At 46.1% G+C, this 26,934-nt stretch overlaps 1 protein-coding gene across 1 annotated transcript; it reads left to right on the forward strand.

The window, feature by feature from the left end:
- The first annotated feature begins 2,965 nt into the window (after nt 1-2,965).
- SLC1A4 (solute carrier family 1 member 4) lies at nt 2,966-24,736 on the forward strand. Its single transcript, XM_042932467.1, has 8 exons — nt 2,966-3,867; nt 11,897-11,939; nt 14,144-14,206; nt 15,578-15,744; nt 18,367-18,600; nt 19,794-19,988; nt 20,296-20,430; nt 22,405-24,736. Exons 1-8 carry the CDS (start codon nt 3,341-3,343, stop codon nt 22,637-22,639), a joined length of 1,599 nt encoding a protein of 532 aa, XP_042788401.1. The 5' UTR covers nt 2,966-3,340; the 3' UTR covers nt 22,640-24,736.
- The last annotated feature ends 2,198 nt before the right edge of the window (nt 24,737-26,934 follow it).

A 26,934-nucleotide genomic window follows, 5' to 3' on the forward strand; every position in this document is an offset into this window, starting at 1 on the left:
CAGTCCCGTTTTTGTAGCATGCATAGATGGTGAGTAAGCCAAGGCCAGATGGTGGTAGGTCTTGAATGCCAGGATGAAGAGCGTATTCTTAATTTTTTTTTAATGTTTATTTATTTTTGAGACAGAGAGAGACAGCGCATGAACAGGGGAGGGGCAGAGAGAGAGGGAGACACAGAATCTGAAACGGGCTCCAGGCTCTGAGCTGTCAGCACAGAGCCCGACGCGGGGCTCGAACTCACTGATCGTGAGATCATGACCTGAGCCGAAGTCGGATGCTTAACCGACTGAGCCACCCAGGCGCCCCTAGCGTATTCTTAATTCAATGGGCACCGCTGCAAGCTGTTGAACAAGAAGTGGCATGAAGGAGCTCTCCTGGAATACCATTCTTTCTTGCTTCTTTAGTCACAGAAGCACTAATTCCTAAAAGAAATGTATTTATGGAAGTATAGTTGATGCACAGTGTTCCATTAGCTTCAAGTGCACAACACAGGGATTTGACAAGGCTATACCTTGTGCTGTGCTCCCCACAAATGCCACTACCATTTGTCATCGTACAACCTATTACCATACCATTCTATATTCCCTATGCTATACCTTTCACCCTTGTGGTTTGTTCATTAGGAGCACCATTTTTTAGCTGGGGATATGCCTGTGCAAAATAAATATTACATTTCTTAACTTCTCTTGCAGCTAGGTGAGGTCATGTACTAAATTCTGGTTAAGGAAATGTAAAGCACATAGTGTGAACAACTTTTAGGAAATGTTCTTAAAGGGAGAGGACATTTCTCCTTTTTTTCTTGCTGGATGGAAGCTGAACCTAATCCTAACATGTATGTTATTCATTAGGAGGATTGGTCTGGGGTAAGGCAAAATATAGGATGGCTGGAACAAGAAGAGCATTGGAGGCGGAAAGACTAATTAGGAGAACATTTTAATAGTCAAGATAAGGAGTGAGGAAATAAGAACCGAGTCAGAATGGTAGCGGTGGGAATGGATGGGTTGGGGAGGGGGGTGGATGTGATAAATATTGCGAAAGGAGTGTCTGTGGGAGTTGGCAATTGATCAGATGAGAGGAGACACTAGAGAAGGAAGAACCAAAGGTCATTCTGAGGCTTCAAACAGAGGTGACTGGATGGACAGTAATGTTGGTAACAGAAGTAGGGGATTCAGAAGGGGATTAGCCTTGAGGAATGCAGCCATGAGTTTGGTTTTGGACATGTTGTGTCGGTATGCCTGCAGGATATTCAGGTGGAGATATAAAGCAGGTTAATTGAAAATTCATTTCTGGGGCACCTGGGTGGCTCAGTCGGTTAAGGGTCTGACCCTTGATTTCCACTCAGGCCATGATCTCCTGGTTCGTGAGATGGAGCCCCACAACGGACTCAGGGTTCTCTCTCTCTCTCTGCTTCCTCCTGTGTGCACTCTCTCCCTCAAAATAAATAAATAAACATTTTTTTAAAAAGAGAGGAGAAAATTCATTTCTGGAGCATGATTTGAGAGTCCTTTGCATCAATGTGGTAGTCCAAACAAAGGCAAGGGCTGGGTGCCAAAACAGTGTGTCTGTAGAAAATCCTTCCTTCAGTGCACACAAGAGAAATAAACTGTTCTGAAAACATAAAAATATGCTGGTCACCTGACACATACTTCCCTCCCTTCGTCAAAAAAAAAAAAACAAAAAAAAACCAAAAACCTACAAAGTCCAGTCAATGGCTTGGCTGGCTGGCTTCAAGCAAGGGAATCCTCAGTGTCTCAAAATTTGGACAGCTCCTTAAAGTTCCTTAGGAAGGCATTTTGATTTGCACAAATATCTGTGTGGACGTTTTAAGATGACTCCTTTTCAGCAAGAGATTATTATAGCAAACTGCTTTCTTCCTTAACTCAGGTTAGCCACATGCAAGACCTCCTTTCCACTGGTCTTAAAAGAACAATTTTTTAAAAGCAGAATGAGAAAATACAAAAAACTAATACATGTGACAGAGTAAAACGACCCTGCAGAGGTCTCTGATATCTGCCATGACCAGAGCAGCTATTAAATAAAAGTTAAAATAAAAAGGAAACGAATCGAATGTTAACATTAAGAAACCATCTTTGCAGGCTGGCTAAACCACTGTATGTACTGGTTTCCTGAGACTGCTGGAAGCCAAGAGATGAAAAAGGGTAAAACCTAGTGCCTTCTACGTGGTAGAAACGCAACTGGAAGTCAGGGCGAGAGAGCTGTGGATCCTGGAAGAGTTTTCCGTCTTCAGCCCACATACTGCAGACAGCTGCCGGGTAACCCTGGGCCTATACCGGAGGCTTTAAGCCCCACGCCTCGGAGCGCGCTAGCGCGCGCAGTGGCACACCCGTGCGCTGGGTTTGGTGCCACCCAGAGCTCCGTTTCACTTACAGGTGAATCTTTGTTAGAGCCTTTAATGAACTTGGGATAAGGTTTTTCTAATTCATCCAGCCATCCATCTCCTGTCTCAGGGACAGAAGATGGACACCCCGGCGTGCTTTATGGTACAGGACTCCTGGAGTCCGTGGCCCCCTTACAGCGCGCAGCCCCTTTGCAAGAAAGGTTGTCAGATTCTCCCGCAGACCGCGGGGCCGCGCGGGGGCGAAAGCACCAACCCCGGCGGGAACCCCTCCCCTCCCCCAATCCCCAGGACAGTGAACGCCGCTGGGTTCCACATTCTCCCCGGCCCTCTGACCCTGAGGGCCCAGACCCCGGCCGACCCGAGCGGCCCCGGCAGGTGCCAACGAGCGCCGGCCGTCCCTCAGGCCGCGCCCCGCGGAGGTCATCCGAAGCCGGCCCCAGTTAGCGGGGCCGGGAGGCGGCAGCCGGCGCCCGGATTGGCCCGCTCAGCAGGCGCCCCAGCGGCCTCAGCAGCGGCCTCAGCAGCGCCCCCAGCCCGGCCGCCCCTCCCCCCGCGCGGGCAGCCAGGGCGAGGGGCGCGCGGGGGCGGCTCCCGGACGCCGATTGGCCGAAGTCGCGGGGGGCGGGGCGGCGGGTGTGAAGGGGCGGGCTCCGGCCGCTCCCAGCTCCCTCGGTTCTTCCCATCTGCGTCCGTTCTCGCGGCTCCCGCGTTGCATCATCTCCAGCCCGCGACCGCTGTGGGAAGGTTGGGCGCGGCGCGACACACTCAGGCCGGTGCTCCAGCCCTCTCTCCCGCGCCTCTCCTGGCCCTTTCCACACCTGCTTCTGCGCCCAGGTCTGGAGCTCTCCGCGGGCCGCCTCCCAAAACCCGCGGGACACAGCTGGCGGACGTCGCCAGCTCCGCCTGATCCGTTCATTGAGAGCCTCGTCTTATCCCAGAGCAAAGTCCCCTGCCTCCAACAGCTCGGGGCCGCGGGCACCGCCATGGAGAAGAGCAGCGAGACCAACGGCTACCTGGACGGCACCCAGGCGGGGCCTGCGGCAGGGCCTGGCGCGCCGGGGTCCGCGGGGGGACTCGCGCGGCGCTGCGCGGGCTTACTACGGCGGCACGCGCTCGTGCTGTTCACCGTGTCCGGAGTGGTGGCGGGCGCCGGCCTGGGCGCGGCGCTGCGCGGGCTCGGCCTCAGCCGCACGCAAGTAGCCTACCTGGCCTTCCCCGGCGAAATGCTGCTCCGCATGCTGCGCATGATCATCCTGCCGTTGGTAGTCTGCAGCCTAGTGTCGGGCGCCGCCTCCCTCGACGCCAGCTCTCTCGGGCGCCTGGGCGGCATCGCCATCGCCTACTTCGGCCTCACCACGCTTGGCGCCTCGGCGCTCGCCGTCGCTTTGGCGTTCATCATCAAGCCTGGGTCTGGCGCGCAGACCCTTCAGTCCAGCGACCTGGGACTGGAAGAGTCGGGGTCCCCTCCGGTCCCCAAAGAGACAGTGGACTCTTTCCTCGACCTGGCCAGGTAACGCTCCCCCACCTCGCCAAGTGCACAGTGAAGAATGCCAGCTCTCAAATACACTCCAGTGCGCGCGCGCGCGCGCGCGCGCGCGCACACACACACACACACACACACACACATCACCCTCATATACTGCTAAGAGTTCATTCTTAATTGGCTGCTGGTGGACTTTAACATTTTTTTTTTAATATGAAAATGCCGTCTGCATGTTATAGCCAAGAACCAGCCCCACCGTTAGGTACGAGTGTGTGTGAGGGAAGAGGCAGCTGTCTCACCTGTACTGTACTCCTTAAGCTCTCTGGCCACCCTCACCATTAAAAACGTTCCAATCAGGCCGGATATCTTCACCCCATTTTATCTGCACAGTGCCTGAAAACTTCTGGGAGCATTGGTTAAATTGTACTTGTTGGGTCATCCTCACCTGTAATCTCTGGCCGTCCCTGTTTCAGCCCTTTGGCTGAGAGTAAGGTGGCCATTTTTGGAAGGCAGCTGTACTCACCACTATACCACCAACGCACACGGATGGTGGCAATTTTTGAAGAGTTGTCAGTGGTCCCAAGGATAGCAAGGGTGGGGTTAGCTGTATGAGGCCCATAGCCCAGAAACCTGACTCTTCTGGTGGCTTGGGACAGGTTACTGTTCACCCCATAGTCAAGACCACTGTAGAGTATTGTGAGTTTCAAGGAGCTTTATTTCTGGAAGAGTGAGTTCTAGATGGGAGGAAGTTTTGCCTGCTTTTTGTGACCCTTAGAAGTTGCATTTTATCCCTTGAGATGCAGTGTTGTTTCTGTTGTTTTGGATTATCCAAAGCCTCAGCATCCCCTTGGTTTCTCTGTTAGCCTAGAATTCACAGATGGGAAAACTGCACCCTGGAGGCATCTTCTGGCCTGGCCAGGTTCAGCTGAGTGAGGAGCTCAGCTGGCTCCCTCTCCAGGTTTCCGATAATTCTAGATTCAGAGCCTTTGAGGTGTGTTTTGTCTTGAGTCACGAAGCAAAGCTCCACGTTGCTGAGGCCGTGAAAAACAGCAAACCCTGGGCAAAGTGATTTGACTTCCTGCTACTTCCTTTGCTCCCTCTGGAAAATGTGATGACTGTCTGCCACTTAAGAGAGAATGTGTTCATTTGAAACTATAACAACAGGAAGTCCAAGACTTGTATTTGGGAAAAAAAAAAAGACGTCTGATGAGAGGGACCAAAAAATTCTTACCAAAAGGGCAGGTGGAGGTGGCCCATTAGGACTTTGATATGATCGCAGTCTCTGGTATCTGGCAGCTTAATATTTGGAGTCTTTAGAGATCCTTAAAGTTTTGGAACTTTTAAATAGGGCACTGAAAACAAAGTCTGCTGAGGTTGAGACTGCCTTTGGCTCATTACATTCAGTACTATATCAGTCAGCTTTCCCTGGGAGGGAAGGTGGTTGGGGGGTGTGCGGGGGGGGCGGGGGTAAAGGATTCTCTTTTGCAGGGATCAGTAGCCCAGGGAAGGGAATGTGGATGCCCAGCCCTTACCTGCTGGTGGTATCCCATAAGGAGGCTCAGTAGCATTCTTTTCTCTCCAAAAGAGGGACAGTGGCCAAAAAATGGGGCAAGTTAAGGTGAGGGGTTACTTTATTACCACCCTTCCCAGAAGGGACATCTTATTTCCTGATCATGGTTTTCTAGTTTTAGATCCAAGCCCCTACAGCAGCTGCTTCTGAAGTGAATGGTGGCCCAGCATCATGGCTTATTGACCAGTCTTGGTGCAGACTTTTCAGTGACTGGACTGCAGGAAAGGACTAAGAGAACCTTTGTTGTGGCTTGTTGGGAATAGGTTGCATTTCATAATGCTTCCAACAGCCAACCTCCTTTAATCCAGCAGCTCTCGGATAAAGGTAGGGCAGGTGGTATGATCCTATTTTACGACTGAGGAAACTGAGACTAGAGAGATTAAGTGATTTGCTCAAGGTCACAGGGTGGTTTACCAAAAGAGGGATTAGAAAAACTATGGGTCAGGGCGCCAGGCTAGCTCACTCAGTGAAGCATGCGACTCTGGATCTCAGGGTTGTGAGTTCAAGCCCCATGTTGGGTATAGAGATCACTTAAAAAAAAAAAAAATCTTTAAAAAAGAAAGAAAGAAAGAAAAAAAAAACTACGGGTCTTGTGTACCAGGGCTCTATTTCTCCCACTCTCCCCTTCCCCCAGTCAAAATGCCATAGTAATGATGCCATGCTGCTGGTCTAGTCTGACCATCTCAGAAATATTTGCTCTGGGCCAAATGGGAATCAGGTAAGAATATAATTTGGGTCAGGGCCAATGCCCACTTCCTCTAAACAGAGGATCTGAGCCTCTTCAGCAAAGAAAAGCCTATTTACTGCTGCTCAGATTTGGCTTTGACGTTGAGCAGCTTATGAGAGGAAACTGAGTTCTGAGCCATGTCTAAATGCTTCCTCACTCTCTGGGTAGAAGTTTTAAATTTGCTTCCTTCAGAGAAACCCCACAGATGCTGATTTTATGTGATTCTGGGCGTGTTTCTTGGCAAAGGCAGGGTGTGGTCCTGTCTGCCTGTGGGCAGTGAATGAAATGAGACTGCCAGCAAAAACACCTCAGTTATCCAGCAGGCCCTCAGCGGGTAAGGGCCCAGAACTTAAATACCAGAGAGAAGTCTCTGATGACTTCGTGCAGCTGCTGCCAAGGCTTTGCTAAAGCCCATGAGCTTTCCTGGTGGTGAGGGCCTCACAACTCCCACAGGGTCTCTCTGCCTAGATTTTGAATTTTTCTCAAGATGGAGCTACAAGCCAGAAAGAAATGAAGCTAACAGATATTCATTGTAACTTTTAGAAGGTTTTCAGAATGCCATTACTGAGTGGTTTGATTTTCCAACGCACAGTGGATTAGAAATAACGGGCTGGGAAGTGGGTGTGAGGCACTGCTAGAAGCAGGCCCTTTGAGAGTTGAGAAGGGATAGAGTTGGTGGATGGCAACTGGCAGGTGGGAAAGTCCCAGTCTCCTCCTGAGCAGCCCAGAGCCCTGTGCCCAGGCCCCGGAACCGTACAGGACTCTCAGAACTGGATGTGACCCAAGTGATTGAGCTGTGACTTTCCATCCCAAACGAAATGGTTTTGGCACCAAAGAGACAGAAACAGGTTATCAGGAACTCAGTCATTATGGAACTTCTTGGCAAACCATAAGAGACTTAAATACTGAGAACAAACTGAGGGTTGATGAGGGCTGGGAGAGAGGGGAAAGTGGGTGACAGGCATTGAGGAGGGCACCTGTTGGGATGAGCACGGGTGTTCCATGGAAACCAATTTGACAATAAATTATATTAAAAAATAATAAAATAAATTTAAAAAAAATTATGGAACTTCTTGGTCCCTAACAGTACTTCCTGATCATGAGTGCTAGAGCATGTCCCTAACCTCTGTGTCATAGCTTCCTCATCTTTGTAACGGCCATCATGAAAGTACTACTTCAGAAGATTGTTCTGAGGGTTAAATGAGTTATGTCTGTAAAGCTCTTAGAACAGGGCTCGCCCAATATATGCTTGCTCTTGTTATAAATGAAGCAGTATTAAGAGCGATTGGGATTTTTGTTTGTTTCACGTGACTCTATGGGGATGGCCCTCTTTCCGTAGTCTGAAAGAAGCGAGAGTAAACAGACGGGGACAGCCGAGGAGGACTTGAAGCTAATGTAGTCTTTAAGTGTGTTGGGAACCACACAAGCTTGGAGAAAAAGAAGTGAACAGTTACTATATTTTGGACTGATAGAATCAGCACTACGGGAAATTTGGAAAATGTGGAAAAGTGAAAACTAAACACAGAAGAGCCTTCCATTCTAAAAGGGAGCAGAAATCTTCACATATCCTCCCTGACATTCCAGTTTTGTTCCTCCCTGCATTATATGTTTGTGATCTCCAAAGTTGACCTCAATTTTCTTCAGCTATAAGTGGGAAGGACTGAGACAACTGGCTCCTAACATTCCTTTGGGTGCTAAAATTTGTAGTTTCCAAATGGAAAGCCAGAGGCTTATCTGCAGAGGTAGCAGGTAGGAACAGCTCTTGGGCTCAGGGCTCCGTCTGCACTGGCAACCAGAAAAATGGACCTGGGCCACTGTTTTTTGCAAAAGCGTAGCAGGGTGCAGCCGTGTGCATGGTAAACACAAATGAGATTTTGCCTGTTGCTCAGTTTTCTAGGCTTTTTTTTTTTTCTCGTGCTCATTTTCTCAACAGTGGATAGTGCTATAAGCCTTTCCCTTCGCAGAGGGAGACATAAGGGACTTCCTTTTCCTTTCAAGGACTGGTGTGAATAGGATGCCTTTCTGCAAAAAACACATTTCTTTAATAGCTGCAAAGAAACCTATCAGACTGAGCTCTATTATTAGCCCCGAGATCACAGTCAAGACAGTGAATAGTGAATAATTTCTTTTAGCTGTTGGGCCACAGCAGGTTGTTTGACCCATGCCCTATGTCTCTCTTCTATAGGCAAGATGAAGACTCTCAGCAAATCTAACAAGGATCCAAATTAACCGAGGGTTCTCAGCCTAAGTAGTCACTAAAGGGAAAAGGTGACACTTTGTTGTTTTAAAAAAACAAACACTAAAAGGTTTTAACCCGACATCTTTCCTTCTGCCACCCAGGAGGCTACCTGAATAGTTGAGAGACTGAAAAGAGCCCCCGGAGAGGCCACATGGGTGGTGATTAAAAGCAGACACTGAAGGGGGCTCCTGGGTGGCTCAGTCAGTTAAATGTCTAACTTTGGCTCAGGTCATGATCTTGCGATTGGTGAATTTGAGCCCCGTATCAGGCTCTGTGCTGCCAGCTTGGAGCCTGGAGCCTGTTTGGGATTCTGTGCCTCCCTCTCTCTTTCTCTCTGCCTCTCCCCTGCTCGTGCTCTGTTTCCCATTTTTTTTCTCTCTCTCTCTCTGTCAAGAATGAACCTTATAAACAAACAAACAAATAAAAACAGACTTGGGTTTGAATCCAGCTCTGCCACTTACTAACTGTGTGGACAAGTCAGCTAGCCTCTCTGTGCTTCAGTTTACTTATCTGTAAAATGAGGCTAATAATAATATCTACTACTTACACTTGTTATGAGTATTAAATGAGTGAATATTGGAGTGTCTTGCTAATATTCTCAAGTGTCCCAGCCCCTCAAGGACAGCCCTCAGGCTACTTGCTACAGAGAATTAGTGCTGTTCTTAGCCTCATTTCCCCAAAAGTCCCCCACCCCGGGGGCCCAGCAGTAACCTTACTAGCTGGAATCTAAAACTGGATATGGGCCTTAGGAAGAGGGTAGATTACTCCCCCTGCCCCCTACTGTCACCATAGTGCAAGCCCAGGACCCCCAGCCCTTCCTCTGCTCCCAGCCTTGTAGGGGGTAGCAAGATCTGAAGGGGCATGTCCCTGTTAACGGACTCTAACAACAAACATTAAGGATAATAAATATATAGCAGGCGCACATACCGTGCCATATCCTGTTCTGAAGAGTCTTTGAAATTTTCATAAATTTGGTAAAGAATTTTTGAACTTAAATAAAAGGAAATATTTCTGGAACAAAAAATATACCCAAGCAAAAGTAAATTGTTTTCCATTCTTTTCATATAGGACAGGGAAATGCAGACCACCCTTGACAAATAGGATCAGAAGAGCAAACGGTACCCAATGTATAAAGAAGAAACATCTTTGAAGTGTTTCACTGTGTGAGCTGCGGGAGCACATGCTACCGCTGGCAGAAGTTCTCCTTCCGGCAGTTCAGCCTCAGCCCACACTGGTTTTTCTGTTTAAGTAGTGTACCCAAAGACTCCTATAGCACTGGAAAGGCTTGTCCGTTCACTGTCTCCTCATTTGGTCTGACTTGGCTCTCTGAATTTAGTATGGACTTGACACTTTTAAATTATGGCACCTGTATCTATATACCAACCCCCCCCCCCCACTCCCCCACCACCTACAACACCAAAGGCACAATCTTTCAAGAGCTCAGAGAAATGTTTTGCTTTACTGCCACAATCTCAGCTCCTTGCCCTTGGTGTGGGCAAGAGGGACTGCGCATGTTCTGTGGTGACCAGAGGGACCAAGGGAGAGGAGAATGATTTTGTGGATGCATGAGCTCCATCTCACTGCCCCCAGGTGGTGCCTTCCCAGGGATTCACATCTGAGAGCTGAGCTATAGAAAGTTCAGTCATCCCATTGAAAGTATGCATTTTTATGGTTGTAAAATCTTCTTTGCAGTTAGCACTGTATCTTTTTATTTTTTTAAGCAATTTTGAGATGTGATTTAGGTACAATAAAATGCACCCAGTTTAGGTGTACAGTTCAATGAGTTTTAATAAAGAATGAATTGCAATAAAGAAAGTCTTCTAGCAAGAAGGAAGCCACGATTTTATGTAACTGAATCTTGAAAATGACACCCCATCACCTTTGCTGTATTCTACTGGCTAGAAGGAGGTCCTTCTAGCCCACACTGAAGGGAAGGGCATTGCACAAGATGTGACTACCAGGAGCCTATCTTAGACTGCTTCCCAAGCCGGGTTGCAGTCAGAGCTGCCTACCTCTGAAGCCAAATGCATTGCAAATAGTTGCATAGAGATTCCAGTGCTAGGGAAACAATTCAACCACAGAAGTCAGAATTACTGGATAAGTTTGACATAAATTGTAAAGGATGATTTGGAGTGGTTCACTCTTTTAGACTTATTCTTTTTTTTTTTTTTTTTAACGGTTATTTATTATTGAGAGACATAGAGAAACAGAGCATGAGCATGGGAGGGGAAGAGAGAGGGGGAGACACAGAATCTGAAGCAGGCTCCAGGCTCTGAGCTGTCAGCACAGAGCCTGATGCAGGGCTTGAACCCACAAACTGTGAGATCGTGACCTGAGCCAAAGTCGGACAGTCAACCAACTGAGCCACCCAGGCACCCCTCTTCTAGACTTATTCTTAAAGGAAGTGGTACAACCAATGGACAGGGAAATGTCACTGGAATTTTGTTATATATTAAGACCAGCATCTTGCATAGAGCCTGATCCAAAGGAGGCTCTCAGTAAAAACTGTTTGCATGAATAGATTTTGGTTTCAAAATCTAGCTTAATTTGATCAGTTCTATTGCCCTCCTTTTATGACAAATATTTTATAAAACTCTTCATCCTGAAATGAAATCCATAAATAGAATTTACCTACACACATAATCTCAAAGCATCAACATGACTCAACAGTAATATAAAAAGATAAAAGGAGAGTAATGTATAATAAAAAATAATATGTTTTAATACATAAGTATCCTAAAACAAAGTGGTTAGGTGCTTGCTTCTCAATTTACATTCACTGTGAATGAGACAGCTGTAAATGCAGGCTGGTACTTGATACTTGTGTGGGTAATTAAGGACTCAGATCCTACAATTTGCCATTCGTGATGCGATTTTCCAGAAAGATGAATTTTTTGCAAGATTCTGAATAAAGCAAAAAATTCTCCCACATTTTACACAGTAGTTGCATTTCTGGAAAATTCAGTGTAAGTTCAAATTGTGCAAAAAACCCAAAAACCAACCTTGTTTTGGAGTTGGTTTAGGCTGAGGTAATTATAAATAAGGTTTTCATCTACAGGTATATAGGACATTTGGACAGCGTGAGGGCCATGTGAGGGCCTCAGTAGAATGAATAGCTGGGACCTGGCACCTTCCGCTATACACACTCCCCCAACTGCAGGAATGCCCCCCAATTATTTTGACAATGAAAACACTCCCTTGGATTTCACCAGTGGGCTGTACCACTCTTGCTGAAAACCTCCGCAATAGGGCTTAACTTCTTGGGGAAAAGAGAGTGCTATGGTTTTCCTGGAGTACCACGAGGGAGATGAGCATAAGACTCTGTGCTCTCAGAGCATCTATTGTGGCCCAGCAGCCAAGGCATAGTAGGGTGCCTGGGTCAAGCAGGGGCCACAGTAACTTCTGGAGGTGGAGAGAGAGGGAACATTGTGTGTTGAGCTGTCAGGAATGGGCATCTTAGAGCAGACGCTTTGAATGCTGAATCTTAAGAACACTGACAAAGTGCTTTCTTTTCCAACAGAAACCTGTTTCCCTCAAATCTTGTGGTTGCCACTTTCCGCACGGTAAGGCTTGATGCTTTGTTAAGAACGGGAAACTTTGATTGGGGTGGTGTATAAATTCGGCTGTAGAGTTAGGTAAGGCGGGACAGGCCGGGTAGTATTGTTAACAAAACTTGGTATGCTGGCTTATAGAGGGGACCCTGGAGTAAAAACAAACCAAACCACAAAAAACAGAAAGGTTTCCTGAAATATCCCCCTGGTTCCATCATCTTTTCGTATCACCTGGGAAAGATATATATACTTTTATCTTTTTTTCTGATTATAAAAGTCATATATGCTCATGCAAAAAAAAAATAAAGTGCAAAATATGAAAAATATGGAAGAAACTAAAAATCACCATAACCACTACCTAGAGATATCCATTAACATTTTGGTATGCATCCTTCAGATATGTTTTTTCTCTGCATGTGCACACACACACACATTTTGAAAATAAAAATAATTATACTACACATTTTAATAGTATGTACACATACTACACATATTGTTTTTAATCTCTGCTTTAAGGCAGCATATGATAAACATTTTTCATGTCAGTAAATATCCTTCTGCATAATGTTAATGGCCGTATTCCACTGTATGAGCATATCATAATTTCTTTCTGTCAGTCCCGTATTGATAGATTGTTTCTGTTTTTCTCTAATGTTTGCAAGACTGCAAGTAACGTCCCTATAGTCCTGCTTTGTGAGGAGAAGGAATATAAAGGTCTAGATTAGATAGACTAATCTCATTACCTTTTCCAAGCAAACGTTTCTGTTTCTACTTACAGCCCTCTCTCCCTCTCTCTTATTTTTATTTTATTTATTTTAAAGGTGTATTTGTTTATTTTTGAGAGGGAGAGACAGCTTGCACGTGAATTGGGGAGGGACAGAGAGAGAGGGAGAGAATCCCAAGCAGGCTCCGCACTGTTAATGCACAGCCCAATGAGGGGCTTGATCTCACGAATCATGAGATCAAAATGATGATCACGAATCATGAGATCAAAATAACCTGAGCCAAAATCAGGAGTCAGTTGCTTAACCGACTGAGCCACCCAGGTGCCCCGCCCCTCTTTTTAAGAACTGCATGTAAACACAGGTGTGGCTTGTATTTATACTGTGAGATAGGAAAAAAGTAAAAGGTTTATGGAGTTTTCAGTGCTTGTCGCAGAAGGTGTAGGGTGGGTTTTTTTTTCCCCTGTCACCCTTAATCACAGGACAGCTGAACACCTCTGTCTGTCTGAAAGCTTGATAAATCAAAGCTGAAAGAAACCAGACCTCATCAACAGTAGGCACAAAGCAGTATACCCTAAAGGGCTCCTCGGGACAGTTCAGAGCCAGGTGTCCTTAGAAGAGGTCAGGAAAGGTGTTTTATAACGGATTCCATTCAATTGTGCATACCGCCACAGGGAGACAGCTGTGTGCATCAGGCAGAAGTATGTGAAGTCAACTGTAGGACCAGAGTTTGGAGAGTCATTGTACTTATAAGTGAGTCTCCCAGATGACTTAGCCAGAAAATGCCATCTTGCCTCACATCCTTTGCTTTGGAGAGTAGAGGCCAAGGCAAATTAGAAGTAGATGTTGAAAAAGCAGTCAAGCTCAAACAAGTTCTGGAACAAAGTGGAGCATAAATGTATGAATGAAAATAGGGGCGCCTGGGTGACTCAGTCAGTTGAGCTTCCGACTTTGGCTCGGGTCATGATTCTGCGGTTTGTGAGTTTGAGCCCCGCATCAGGCTCACTGTTGTCAGTGCAGAGCCTGCTTCGGATCCTCTGTCTCCCTCTCTCTCTACCTCTCCATTGTGCTCTCTATAAAAAAATAAATAAGTAAACATTTAAAAAAATCAATTAAAAAAAATAAAATAAGACATTGAAAAGTAAACTTCAGCATTATGAAATTAATGTTCTCCAAATAACATAAAGTGTCAGCTGTTTGAAATATCAAACTATCAGGATGAAATTGTGCAGACCTCCTCCTCCAAACCATTGTCCCTAACGCTGTGGGTCCCTGAATAATGCAGAGGCCTCTTGGGGTGTATGCTGCCTTGGCCTTAAATAACTTTTGTACAGTTCTCATAGGCCCTTGTCAGGCCAACCGAGTGAGGAATTCTGAGAACACTCGGAGTGAATAGTGAGGAATAACAAGAGGCCCCACAGTTGTCTCCCTTCCTCTGATTGGTCTTCACCTGTGAACTAACAGCGAGCGGGTTTTTCTTTCTCTTGTTCCCAGTATGCAACTGATTATAGAGAGATGACCCACAACACGAGCTCTGGAAACGTAACCCATGAAAAGGTAAAATTCTTTATAAGATCACTTGTGGCAAATGACTTATAAAGCAAATAATGCTTTTAATTGCAGGAGCTTATGTGATGCATCTTTTCCTCAGCAGGGTTGAAAACTCTGGTGTTTGAATGAACTGTCCGAAGAACATACGTTAGGTTTGTTCCTTAGGTTATTTACCAACATGGCCAAAGGCCAGCATCTGTAGTATTGGAATCTTTAGTAGATCCATTTCATTGAATTGGAACTAATATCCCCTTTCTTCAATATATTTTATCTATTTTTAAATATATTTTATATGTAAATATATTAAAATATATTAAATATATTTTATATATTTATATTATATATATATATAATTATATATATATTAAATAATATATATATATATATATATATATATATATATATATATTATAACACCCCTTCTGCCATCCTGAAATATAACTAATAAAATATAACTACCTCTACACATAGAACTTATCTTGGGGCCTTAACTCACTATTGCCATCATTCATTCACACATGTTCTTGGAGCAGCTATTATTGGCCAGACACTGGGTGAGGTCCCAGCCTTCATGATAGAGCTGGAAGGGACAGGGGACCTTGAGGATTATTCAGTGCTTCTCCAGAGCTGTCATGGGAAGAAGCAGGTACTTTACCCTTTCCCCACCCCCACACATACAGCTTCTGAGGGCTGAGGGGCTCTGAGTTATCCCAGTCTTTCTTTGATTGAGGAAAAGTTCTACTTAAAAAAAAAAAAGTTGAAAACTACTAATTAGTCCAGTTCATTTCATCTGACAGTTGAAGAAGCTGAAAGTCTGAGAAGTCATTTAATATCAGAGCTGGGACTAGAACTCAGATCTGTGGTAAAAATGCTGTTTCTATTTCTGCCGTGCTGACATATGTTTCCTGTTCAGAATTTCATGGTGTGTTTTGATGGAATAAACATTACTCCAGTATATGCTTGTAGTAGTGCGATTGAGCATTATGGGGAAAAAAAAGGAATACAGTATGTCTATATATTTTAAGTCAGTGACTTAGGAAAGAATATCCTAAAAATATCCATGTTGATCTTGAAAATCTTTTGTGAAATTTGTCAGCTAGGAGGGCCACCACAACAGTCTAGCAACAAAGAATTTGTGGACATTTGGGAGGCACAATTACAATCATTGACTCTCGATCTGAAGAAACTTTTCACCAACCAGCTCTTTTATTTTTTTAAATTTATTTTTTTATATTTATCATCAAAGTGTAGTTGATATACAATGTTATATTAACCAGGTCTCCTAAAAGCAACCCTTTGAAGTGATCGTCTGACCTCTACTTGAATTCTCACTCATAGATTATAAACTTAGATCCTCTGTCCCTTCTGATCCCACAGATCCCCATTGGCACCGAGATCGAAGGGATGAACATTTTAGGACTGGTCCTCTTTGCCCTGGTGTTAGGAGTGGCCCTAAAGAAACTCGGCTCCGAAGGAGAAGAGCTCATCCGTTTCTTCAATGCCTTCAATGAGGCAACGATGGTGCTGGTGTCATGGATCATGTGGTAAGTTTGGCCTGTGCATTAGTCTCCCTCTCATTTCTCCTGCCATCCAGAAAAGAATCCCAGTCTACTGTCCGAGGTCACCCCTGTGGGGCCAACCTGGCTCAGAACTCCATCTGTGGTTGATGCGCCTTAGGCCAGACTTGATAGAGGGGGTGGTGGAGGTGGAGAGGTTTCTCCTCACGTCCCCAGTCTCAGAGAATCAGGAATGTGCCATAGCTACCTGTGCCTTCTTCACCACCCACGGTGACCCCTTATGGTTCTGTCACTGGTGATTTATTTATGGGTTTCTACCATTATCCATATCATATAGGATGCCCATACCATCTTGTGGGTCAATCAGCTCCATAAATCTGCTATCTGCTATGTAAAATAAGGCTTATTTATCTTAAAACCATACACCTCAGGCTTCAAAGGGGCCCCTTACTATAATATTTCACAGCATGGAGGACAAATTCATTTTCATCCCACGCATATATAAACTTGGAATGGTCTCTTTTTACATAAATGTTTCTTTATGTGCATCAATAAAAGGGCAATTGTTTAATAAAAACCATTTGATTGATTCTGGCTAACAAGTAAAAATTGGACCAGATCTCTCAAAATGATTTCTTAGAAATCCTACCAATTCCAGCACCTATCCCTTATAAGCTTTATCTTGCTGTTTTACTCAAGTCAAACTTCTATGGGTTTTAACTTCTCCACATACATTGTCAAAAAACTTAGTTTATCCATTCATACACAAAGCATTTTCCTTATTGTAAACCCTTAAATATCCCAGAACTTCTATCAGATAGCATCAGGGTGGCAGATTTTAGGACAGAAGCCTGGAATTTGGTAGTGAAGTTTATCATTAATGGGAGGCCAAGTCCAGAGCCCCCACTGGTGGTGTTTATCTTCCCCAACCAAAAATTCCAGAATCTGACTCTATCCTTGCAAATATGACCCTTCATATGACTGTTGTTGTTCTGGGGAGAAAAATATTTTCAGAAAGGAAAAAGTAGTTTCATCACATGTCAGGTTCTTTTCCTGGCTTATATTTTTAGTGTAAAATCTTCTCAAAAATTTAGATTACAGGAGATTATTCAAGAAAGTGATGTTCTTGGGTTAAGACACTTTCAATCTGGAAACGAATTTATAGTCATTCCTTCAATTCAAGGTACTAGTCACAGAGGCAGAGCCTGCCGTGTGTCTGACTGGAGTGGCGATCTGTTGCCCAGTAAGTGCATCTCACCAGAATTAGGGTTTAAAACGCCTTACCTGGGGGCGCCCGGGTGGCTCAGTCAGTTAAGCATCCAACTCTTGATTTTGGCTCAGGTCATGATCTCACGGTTCGTGAGTTCAAGTCCCACGTCAGGCTCTGTGCTGACAGTGCAGAGCCAGTTTGGGATTCTCTCTCCCTCTGTCTGCCCCTCCCCCTTCTCTAAATAAATAAATAAATAAATAAATAAATAAATAAATAAATAAAACTTTTAAAAGTCTTAAATACATACCTATGTATCTAAATGCATAGTAAGCAAAGTAGTTCTCTGAGGAGGAGTCTGGCATGAGGGTGGTGCCTAAAGAGGATTTTGGCCTAATCTGTGTTCTAATTTTTTGAAAGGACAGTGCATTCATGAGTTGCTATGGAATTTAAAATTAATAATACTGCTTAGAATATCCGTAAAGAAAATTCAAGAAACCAGTGACATTGGCTATCTCCAGGGAAGGAAACTGAGTACTTGCAGGGAGAAGTGGGAGGGAGACTTTATTCATCCTTTGGAACACTTTCACATTTGAACTATGTGACATTATATTTATGTAATTGAAACTTACAAAGTCAATGGTTATAAAATTCTTCCTAAATTTATATTAACTTCAAAACAGCTGACTTTTGTTTTCTGTAGCTCCCATAGTTCATTTCTTACCTTTTTTTCCTCCCATCTTGCCATTAAAAAATTCTTCACGTTCGAGGAGTGTTCCCTGAGGGTCATTGTTAATGACTTTTTCCCACGGAATCATGTTTTGCAAACCACAAGGATTTTAAAACTTAACAAAAGTCCCAGCTTTGGCTCAGTTCTGTATTACAGCAATTCTGCAAAATAGGTGTTAGTCTTTTGTTTTTCTAAGTTCTCAGAACAAGCCTGACCAAGGCTGAAAGTCAAGTTCTCAGTCCGAGAGGCTTTGATCTTGAGGAGTTCCTTGGCTTTCCACTAATGAGCCCAGGTGGTTGGTAGCATCCCTCTGTTAAGAACATAGTATACCCAAGGGGAGAGAAGTCTGGGTTCTGGTCCTGACTCTCTTATCCCTGGTGATTTATCATGTTAATTTTACTTAGTTTCACAGCCTATAAAATGGGCCCATCCTTTTCTATTCCTCAGAATCATACTAGGGAGAGCTTCATTTTTTTCTTTTTTTTTTTTTAAGCAAGTCCCACACTCAAGGTGGGGCATGAACTCACTACCCTGAGATCTAGAGTTGCATGCTCTACCCACTGAGCCAGTCAGGAGCCCCTAGGCTTATCCTAAGGAGAAATGAAGACCACTTAGTTGGAAGTCCCTGTGTTGTGTTTCAGGAAGGGTCTGCATCTCCCAGCCCCATCATCATGTCACTCTTACTGACAAGTACCCTATGCTCATGCCCTAGGTATGTTCCTGTGGGCATCATGTTCCTGGTTGGAAGCAAGATTTTGGAAATGAAAGACATCATTGTGCTGGTGACCAGCCTTGGAAAATATATCTTCACATCCATATTGGGCCATTTTATTCATGGAGGAATTGTTCTACCACTTATTTATTTTGTGTTCACACGAAAAAACCCATTCAGGTTCCTCCTGGGCCTCCTCACACCGTTTGCAACAGCATTTGCCACGTGCTCCAGGTGAGTCGGTTTCAAGCGGCCTTGGCTGCTCGGAGCCATATTACTGTGGGACCAGAGCCCAGTCGGTGATGCACAACCAACATCTCGACATACTTTAATTTCTTGAAAACTCTCAATTGGTCTTGTCTGGTTTTTTCAAATTACCAGTCCCACAGTTTTATGGAAGTGGGTTTCTGGGGTTGCCAAAAAGAGGGATTGCCTCATTCCCTCCTCCTTCTTGCTCCTTAGAGGTCGAATCATTATTTAACCCAGTTGTGGGTCCTCACCCTAATTAGTAAGACCTTTGCCTGAGTAAAAGAAGGCAACCACTTAACTCAAAATGCACCACAGGGAAGTTCCAGAATGACACCTCCCCAATTCTATCTCTGGATACATGAATTAGAAAATAAGACCAAGGCATCATGGTGAGGGATGCGTCATCCACGGTATTGTGGGATTATTTAATTTGGTACAAAAGATGCACCTTATCATTATTGGAAATCCTTCAGAACAGTTGGGCTTTCCAAATATGTTAAAAAAACTTTCAAAGGCTGGTGGCCCATTGCGTTTATACATTTGGTTTTTGCTTCTCTACTGCATGTTTCCTCCCATCCTGACTGGCTATTTATATGACACAGTAGGAGTGGTAAAAAGAATTAGGTAGGTAAATTCTCTGGCTTAGACAGAAACAAATCTACTTCTCAGCTGTGCCAGCTACCCTCTGTGGAGCCTGCAGAGCGGGCTGGAGAGAGTAGGGCTTGACCTTTGAGTTATCTAGGAACACAGTTACTCTCCAGACTCACAGCCACTGCTACTTCTTGCCCTAAAAAGGAAAAAAAATCATAGCTTGCCTTTTACTTTTTTGGGGGAAAAATTCAACATAGGAGATGTGCATATGAATAAATAGTTCTTTGTTCTCTTGAGAACAGTTTGCACCATGAGGTAGTGTGTAGTTTCTTGAAATATTTTGAACAGGTGTATGCAGGTAAATAACAGGTAAATCTAGGGAGTCAGATCTTGAATACTTTGGGAATTGACAAAACCCCACATCATGACAGAAACTTTGAAACAATTCCGATTCTTCTCCGATTTCGGAGTGCGGGGGCCAAAAGCGAGGACGATGCTAATTGCTCTGTTCCTGGATCTGAGCTGAGTGATATATTAGCCTGGCTGGGAAGGACTGTTCTCACGGTGGGTTGTTCTTCCATTTCCAGCTCAGCAACACTTCCCTCCATGATGAAGTGCATTGAGGAGAACAACGGTGTGGACAAGAGGATCAGCAGGTTCATCCTCCCCATCGGGGCCACCGTGAACATGGACGGAGCGGCCATCTTCCAGTGTGTGGCCACGGTGTTCATCGCCCAGCTCAACAACATCGAGCTGAAAGCAGGACAGATTTTCACGATTCTGTAAGCGCACTATTCTTTTCTTCACCTCTAGGCCTGGGTCAAAACTCGAGGGGTTTTGCACATGTGTGATTTCCTTCGGAAAACCTTATGAATACCAGTCTCACCATGACTTGGGGATGTCTCATTAGGAAAACGACAGCCTGAATTCATTACTTGAAGAGAGTGAATCATCTCTCAAGGGCACAGCCGGCAGAATCTAGGGTTGTGTGGTTTTCAGTTTCTAAGCCATAGCTGCCATATTTTGCATATTTCTCTGTGCCCACACCATGTTCTGTGTTAACGGCTAATCTTCTGTGCCACCCCCTAGAGTGACGGCCACAGCCTCCAGCGTTGGAGCAGCTGGCGTGCCCGCTGGAGGGGTCCTCACCATCGCCATTATCCTGGAGGCCATTGGGCTGCCCACTCATGACCTTTCTCTGATCCTGGCTGTGGACTGGATTGTGTAAGTAGCAAGTCCTAAGGGCACTAAATAAAAGAAAGTCTGTGCTGACTTCCCTGGGAGCTCGGTGCCCTGCAGGGCCTGGGGCATGCAGAGAAACTTCACACATGCTCCCTGCTTTGTGAAGGGAGCCTACAGTTGAGCTGGCAAGACAAAATTTAGAGCTAGAAAAAATTAAACAATATGAGAGACAAAGGCCCATGAATGATCATGAAATGTCATTACTGAGAACTTGGTCAGAGCATCCAGGAAAGCAGGGGTCCAAGGCCCAGGCTGGGCCCCCTGTGCAGGCCGAGGCGGCACAGGGTCTAATGGAGATTGTTGGCTGCAAGGAGCCTTTGGGAATGATTGTCCTTGGCCTGGAACATCCAAGGAGTGATTTCTGAGAGGGAAGTGAAGATGAACCCAGCTGATGTGAGTGGCTTGGGCTCAGAGGAAGCGGACTTAGGGGGTATAGCTCAGTGGTAGAGCATTTGACTGCAGAGGAAATGGAGTGAGGAAGGAGGTGTGATTCGCACCACCATCACCAGCGCTCCTGTAACGGCACGGAACAGTGAGTGTTGATTCTGAGTTCTGATTCCTTGAGTCATGTGATACCTTGTTTGAGTATAAACAATACTTATTTTATAGGGAAGTTCACCTGAGTTACTAATGTTGGACAGTAGCAACATATGGATAAGAAAATGAGCCGTGGAGCCCAGGTACCTGGGTTTACATCTCAGCTTTGCCATTTATTAGTTGTGTAATTGGAACTGTTCTGTGTTTTAATGTGCTCACGTGTCAAGTGGGAATAATTGCACAACCTACATCAGAGCTGTGTTGAAGATTAAATGAGCTAGCACCTCCACAGTGAATAGAAGAGTTCCGGGATGGTGGTAAACAAGTACCTTAGTGAAGAAAGACACTCCTGGCTAGCCAGAGCCAGGCATGGCATATAACCTAAACTGGAACCTGGCACTGGGCTTGCGGCTCTGCCCATTGTGGCTGGGAATGGTGGTCTCCAGCCCTTTGTGTAAGCCCTGGAAATTTGAAGGAGCCTCTCAGTATCCTTATGGCTCCTCAGCACAATGAGGTTGAAATGTGCAGCAGAAACCCGCATCATCCGGACAGCTCATCAGATGGAACTCAGTCCCTGAGCTGGTGAGTGGGACAGGACCAGAGTGGAGCATCAGAGGCCCCGTCTGCTTTCTTACTCAGTTGCCTCTGCATGGGGAAGGCAGGCCTTTAAGAGGCACTTAGTCAGGAACAGGGAAATAGGGCCCCAGGTGGGCCACACAGTAGAGACCTAAAGTCTCTACTTCAGGAGGTGAGCCCTCCACCACCCTGTGGCCTCTGCTTCCACAGCCCTCAGCTTCTCTGGGGCAGTCAGGCAAGTTCACACCTTTTCCCCTCTGTTCAAAGTGGGCACTGTACTTGTTCTGAGCCCCAGGAGAGAGGAAGGTTATTGGGCTAATCTATGGGAAGACAAGCTTCTGGAAAGGACAGTGCTGTGAGATGGTGTTTGCCAACCACCATGGAATACATACGAAGATTAACATTCAGCAGAGACGCAGTGTTGAGGTGAGAAAAAGAAGGGGTGTTCCCACGGTGTACTGAGAGTGGGAGAGAAGCTGGATACAAAACCACGTCTACACTATCCATCCTAGTTATATGTGATTTTCATATGATGATGTCTATTCTACCAAAAATACATACACAGGAAGATGACTAGAAGGAAACAGATCAAATATTACTAGATTCTCTCAGAGTTGTGAGGTATGGATGGCTGACTTTTGTTTTCTTCTTTATATTTCTCTTTCTTCCAGGTTTTCCACAATCAGGTTATTAGTTTCACGAAATAAGAAATATTGAAAGAAAATCAGTTTAGAGTAAAGTGAGGCCTGTGCCCTTAGTAGCCTGCTGTCCAGAAAACAGCAGGGCCTGCAGGCTGCTGTCACCGCAGCACCGGTGTGAGGCCTGCCTTGTCTTTTCCTGCAGGGACCGCACCACCACCGTGGTGAACGTGGAAGGGGACGCCCTGGGTGCGGGCATTCTCCACCACCTGAATCGGAAGGCGATGAAGAAAGAGGAGCAGGAACTGAGCGAGGTGAAGGTGGAGGCCGTCCCCAACTGCAAATCGGAGGAGGAGACGTCGCCCCTGGTAACACACCAGAACCCCGCCGGCCCTGCGGCCAGCGCCCCGGAACTGGAATCCAAGGAGTCGGTTCTGTGACAGGGCTCGCTTTGGGCTTGCCTGCAGCGGCGGTGCCCGGCCTGTTAGTGCAGCTGCCGAATGCCAGACACCGCGCTCGCTCTCTGACTTTTAGCCTCCAAGCAATGCTTTGGCCCAGTCACCAGTTTGAGGATTACCTCTCGGCACAGGCATTGGGCTTCCCAGTGGGAACTGGTTACCGAAGACCAGGGCACTCTGATATTCGGCTTCATCCGTGTCCAGGTGCAACCGCGTGTGCTCTGTTTGGAAACACGCCCTTCAGCTGCCAGGCTGGGTGCGTAGCACGCTCACAGGTCCTGGCAGTCAGAGTGTGGAACATGTACTCCTCATTGCGCCCAGTCAGCTCTGCACTGGGTGCTCTCTGGGCAAACCCAGGGGGTTTACAGTCATCTGTTGCATTGCCTCATGAGCCGGAGTAATTGGAAAAATTCCTAAATTCTTACCCTTGGCTGGAATTCACTGAGCTGGGACTCGAGGTGTCTAGATTTTGTACTGTTGCGAGGTGTGGCTGGCTTCTGATTCACTGGTTGCTTGGGGGCTTGGAGGCACTGCATGTTGTCAAGTTAGAAATACTCTAGATGGTGTTAGCACTGCGGGGGTCTCTGGTCAGGGGCACTAAGTAAACAGTTTAAATTCTGAGGTCAGAGAAAGGAGGGGGCATGCAGCCTGCAGGGGAAGGGATGCACCCTATCAGGATGGGCGCACACACACACACACACACACACACAGTCATCCTTATTGTCGTCCCAGCCCCTGGGGAAATTTGCTGCTTCTGTGACCTGGCCTCTGACCACACTGTAGCTTTATCCCCATCCACTCTGATCTGGCAATAGGCAGAGAGGGGCCTCTTCCTCCATGGTCATCACATTAGAACCCTTGTTGGTTTAATCAGCCTATTATTATAATTCAACCAGACCCCTAAAATGCTGCACTACAGCAAAACAAAGACAAAAAGAAAACCACAAACCCATTCACTAATTAGGGTGGGATGCCCCCGTTCCAAGGTCCCCAAACCCCCCAGCTTTGGCTGATTTCTGTGGGCTTAGTTTCTTTTCCTGCCAGTACATCAAGATTTAAATTATAAGCCACATGTCCGCTTCCTCCAGATGCCTACTGACTGGGTTTGAATGTAGGCAAGGAGGCTTCATAAAGAAGACCGGTGTTGCCAGGGACAGGGAGGACTGAAAGGCACAAGAATGCTATTTCACTGTGGCTGTGGTGTGTATCCTTGGTGTGACCTGCAGCAAGTCCTGGGCCTCACTTTACCCCATTTGTAAAATGGGGCTGATGTCACCTGCCTCTTACCTACCTCAGAGGGATTTGGTGAGGCAAAGTTAGTGAATCCGTGAAAACAACCATTTCAGCTCTTGGATATCAAATGCTGACACCCCAATGCTCTTAGTTTTTACCTAAGTGATACCTTTCTCCACAGAGGCCTCATCCTGCTGGTAAAAATATCCCTTACGACCAGGGCTTTGTGCTCCGTGTGCATTAACCACTTCTATCACGCCCCTCGTTCTCTTTGTAGTTATTTGATAGCATCAAGTGCAACCTCCTGATGTCGTTCAAGTGTTCCTGAATCAGCCACCCCCACCTTCCACCACATTTCTGGGTCCCTGACTTCCGTGTGACTCCAAGACCCGGCAGCAGCTCTGCCACTCACAACAGGCCACAATGGCTCCCAGACTGTCGGCATCCTTCGTTTTCTTATTTTCCCTGTTGCCGTGGCATTGCTGTCACCCAGGCCCTGCAGAAGCGAAACACACACACACACACACACACACACACACACACACACACACACACACACACACGTTAGGATGTGTGTCCCATTGTACTGAGAATGGGCGGGCAGGACGGAAACCGTGAGACTTCTCCGTTTTAAAACCGGGGTTGTGTTCCTGAGTGGAAGGAGTGGGGAAGAGCCCTGCTACACAGAGCCAGTCCGGCTGGTGGGGAGGCCCAAGTCCCTCCAAATCTCTTTAAACCAGCTAAGTCTCTCCTGTCCCCTGTGAAGCCAGGAGTGACCAGGAACCAAGCTGAGAAGTGCCCGGAAACCTTTACACTCTGGCTGGTTGTTGATCCCCTTCTGTTTTTTTTTTTTTACGTTTTTTTTTTTTTTTTTTTTTTTTTTTATTTATTTTTGGGACAGAGAGAGACAGAGCATGAACGGGGGAGGGGCAGAGAGAGAGGGAGACACAGAATCGGAAACAGGCTCCAGGCTCCGAGCCATCAGCCCAGAGCCCGACGCGGGGCTCGAACTCACGGACCGCGAGATCGTGACCTGGCTGAAGTCGGACGCTTAACCGACTGCGCCACCCAGGCGCCCCAATCCCCTTCTGTTTTTAAAAGAGAGACAATCACACTGATCCCAAATCGCAAGTGAACATTCACGATTTTTCTGCCTTCTAGAGATCTTATCTTTCCTTCTCCCACATATATCCATGGCTGCATATGCACACGAATGCACATGTGTATGTGTGTTAGACACATTGTTTTAGCTCCAATCCAAGCAAGTTTGAGTTTGGATAGAGGTGATCTAACCCTAAGTTTTAGGGCTTCTGCAAACTGATTCTCCTGTTTCTAAAAGTGAATTCTTTCACAAAATATAAACATCAAAGCCGTACATCCAGTGACTGCACACGCTCTGTCCCGAAACTGGCAATGCAGTAGGTAGCATGCTGTGGCCTGGAGAAGGGTGCTTCTCTATGAAATCCTGATGATCGCCCCACTTCTCCTGGGAGGAAGAAGGTGCCGTGTTTCTCCCCGTGTTTCAGTCCACAAGAGGAATCAGAGCAGGAGTGACCCAGCTGGGGAAAATCCCACTTTCTCGTTGTCTGAAGCTGTCTCCCCTGCTATTCTAACATGTCATAAATACTGTTCAGATACTGTTAATCTCTGACTGTTTTATATGTGTGACATTTGCCTTAAAACATAGCAGTCCTCAAAATGAATACAGTATTTCTACTAGGATCTGCACGCTCCTTTATTCCTTTCTTATGTTTGAAGTGGCATTTACCAGTGGAGCTCTGCTAGGGCATCGCCTGAGGGTGACTGAATTGATTTTGGTTCTAGCAGCTCTTAACCAGCCTGACCCCCTGAGGCAGGGTAGGCTGACTCAGGGGGGGCAGAACCCTGCAGGACGGTCACTGATGTGGCTTGCAGGAGGTGAACGTCCAGCTGCTCCTGGCTGCTTCCTGTTCAACACTAGCAGGGCTCGTGAAAAAGTGAGTGGTTTTGCCACATACCTCCATAAAATTAAGTCTTGTCGGAACAACTGGGTCAACAGGCCTTAACTAAGCATCTGTAAGCCATGAGCTACACTGGAAGAATGCCCCCGTCCATAGAATTACTGAGATAGTCCCTCCATGAGGCACTGGCCCAGGCCTCCACCATCATCCACACCACACCCAGCCCATTCTTTTATATAATCTCATGTTCAATGATACCACATTCCAGCACAATTAGGGAACTTAGAAGCCTCTTATAAAAGATTATCCTACAAGTTCACACTGGAAGCCTTAGTTTCCGGACCCTGGGGCCTCTGAAGAAACAGGTCCCGTTCTGACCTTGGACATTTCCAGCTCTCCGTATCATACGGACACCAGTTTTAATTTCTGGGCAAGGCCCAAAGGGATGAGAACAGAGTTTACACAGACCAAGGGCCTGATGGGGCCTGCCACTAAGGACAATTTGGATTCCCACCTTGGAGTGCAGCTGTCTTGCTTCTTGGTTTTGAAGAGTGTTTGAAGGTTGAGATCAGTACTCAGTGCTTCTGCTTTTCAAGACAGCCAAATGAAGAGGAGAAATTCCATAAGCTGCCTCTTCCCAGGGGACCAGAAATTATGCTGATCTGTTGGATCATCTGAGCCTGCTTCCAACAGCATCAATGAAGATATGACGCAGCAAGGAGGAGTGCGCACTGTCTGCCTTCTCTGTGACCCCAGGCACAATAACCCCTCCGTGCCTCAGCCTCCTTTAAAATGGGGATAATTTTTTTTTAATTTTTTAAATGTTTTATTATTTATTTGATAGAGAAAGAAACAGAGTGCAAGCAGGGGAAGGGCAAAGAGAGAGAGACACAGAATCCGAAACAGGCTCCAGGCTCTGAACTGTCAGCACAGAGCCCAACGAGGGGGTCAAACTCACTAACCGTGAGATCGTGACCTGAGCCAAAGTCGGACCCTTAACCGACTGAGCCACCCAGGTGCCCCTAAATGGGGATAATATTCTTACCATTGGCACAAGCTATTGTGCATGGAATGTGCTTTGGCAGTTGTTGGCTCTCAAATCAG

The sequence above is a fragment of the Panthera leo genome, chromosome A3 (genome assembly GCF_018350215.1).
Source record: "Panthera leo isolate Ple1 chromosome A3, P.leo_Ple1_pat1.1, whole genome shotgun sequence".
Taxonomy (NCBI): domain Eukaryota; kingdom Metazoa; phylum Chordata; class Mammalia; order Carnivora; family Felidae; genus Panthera; species Panthera leo.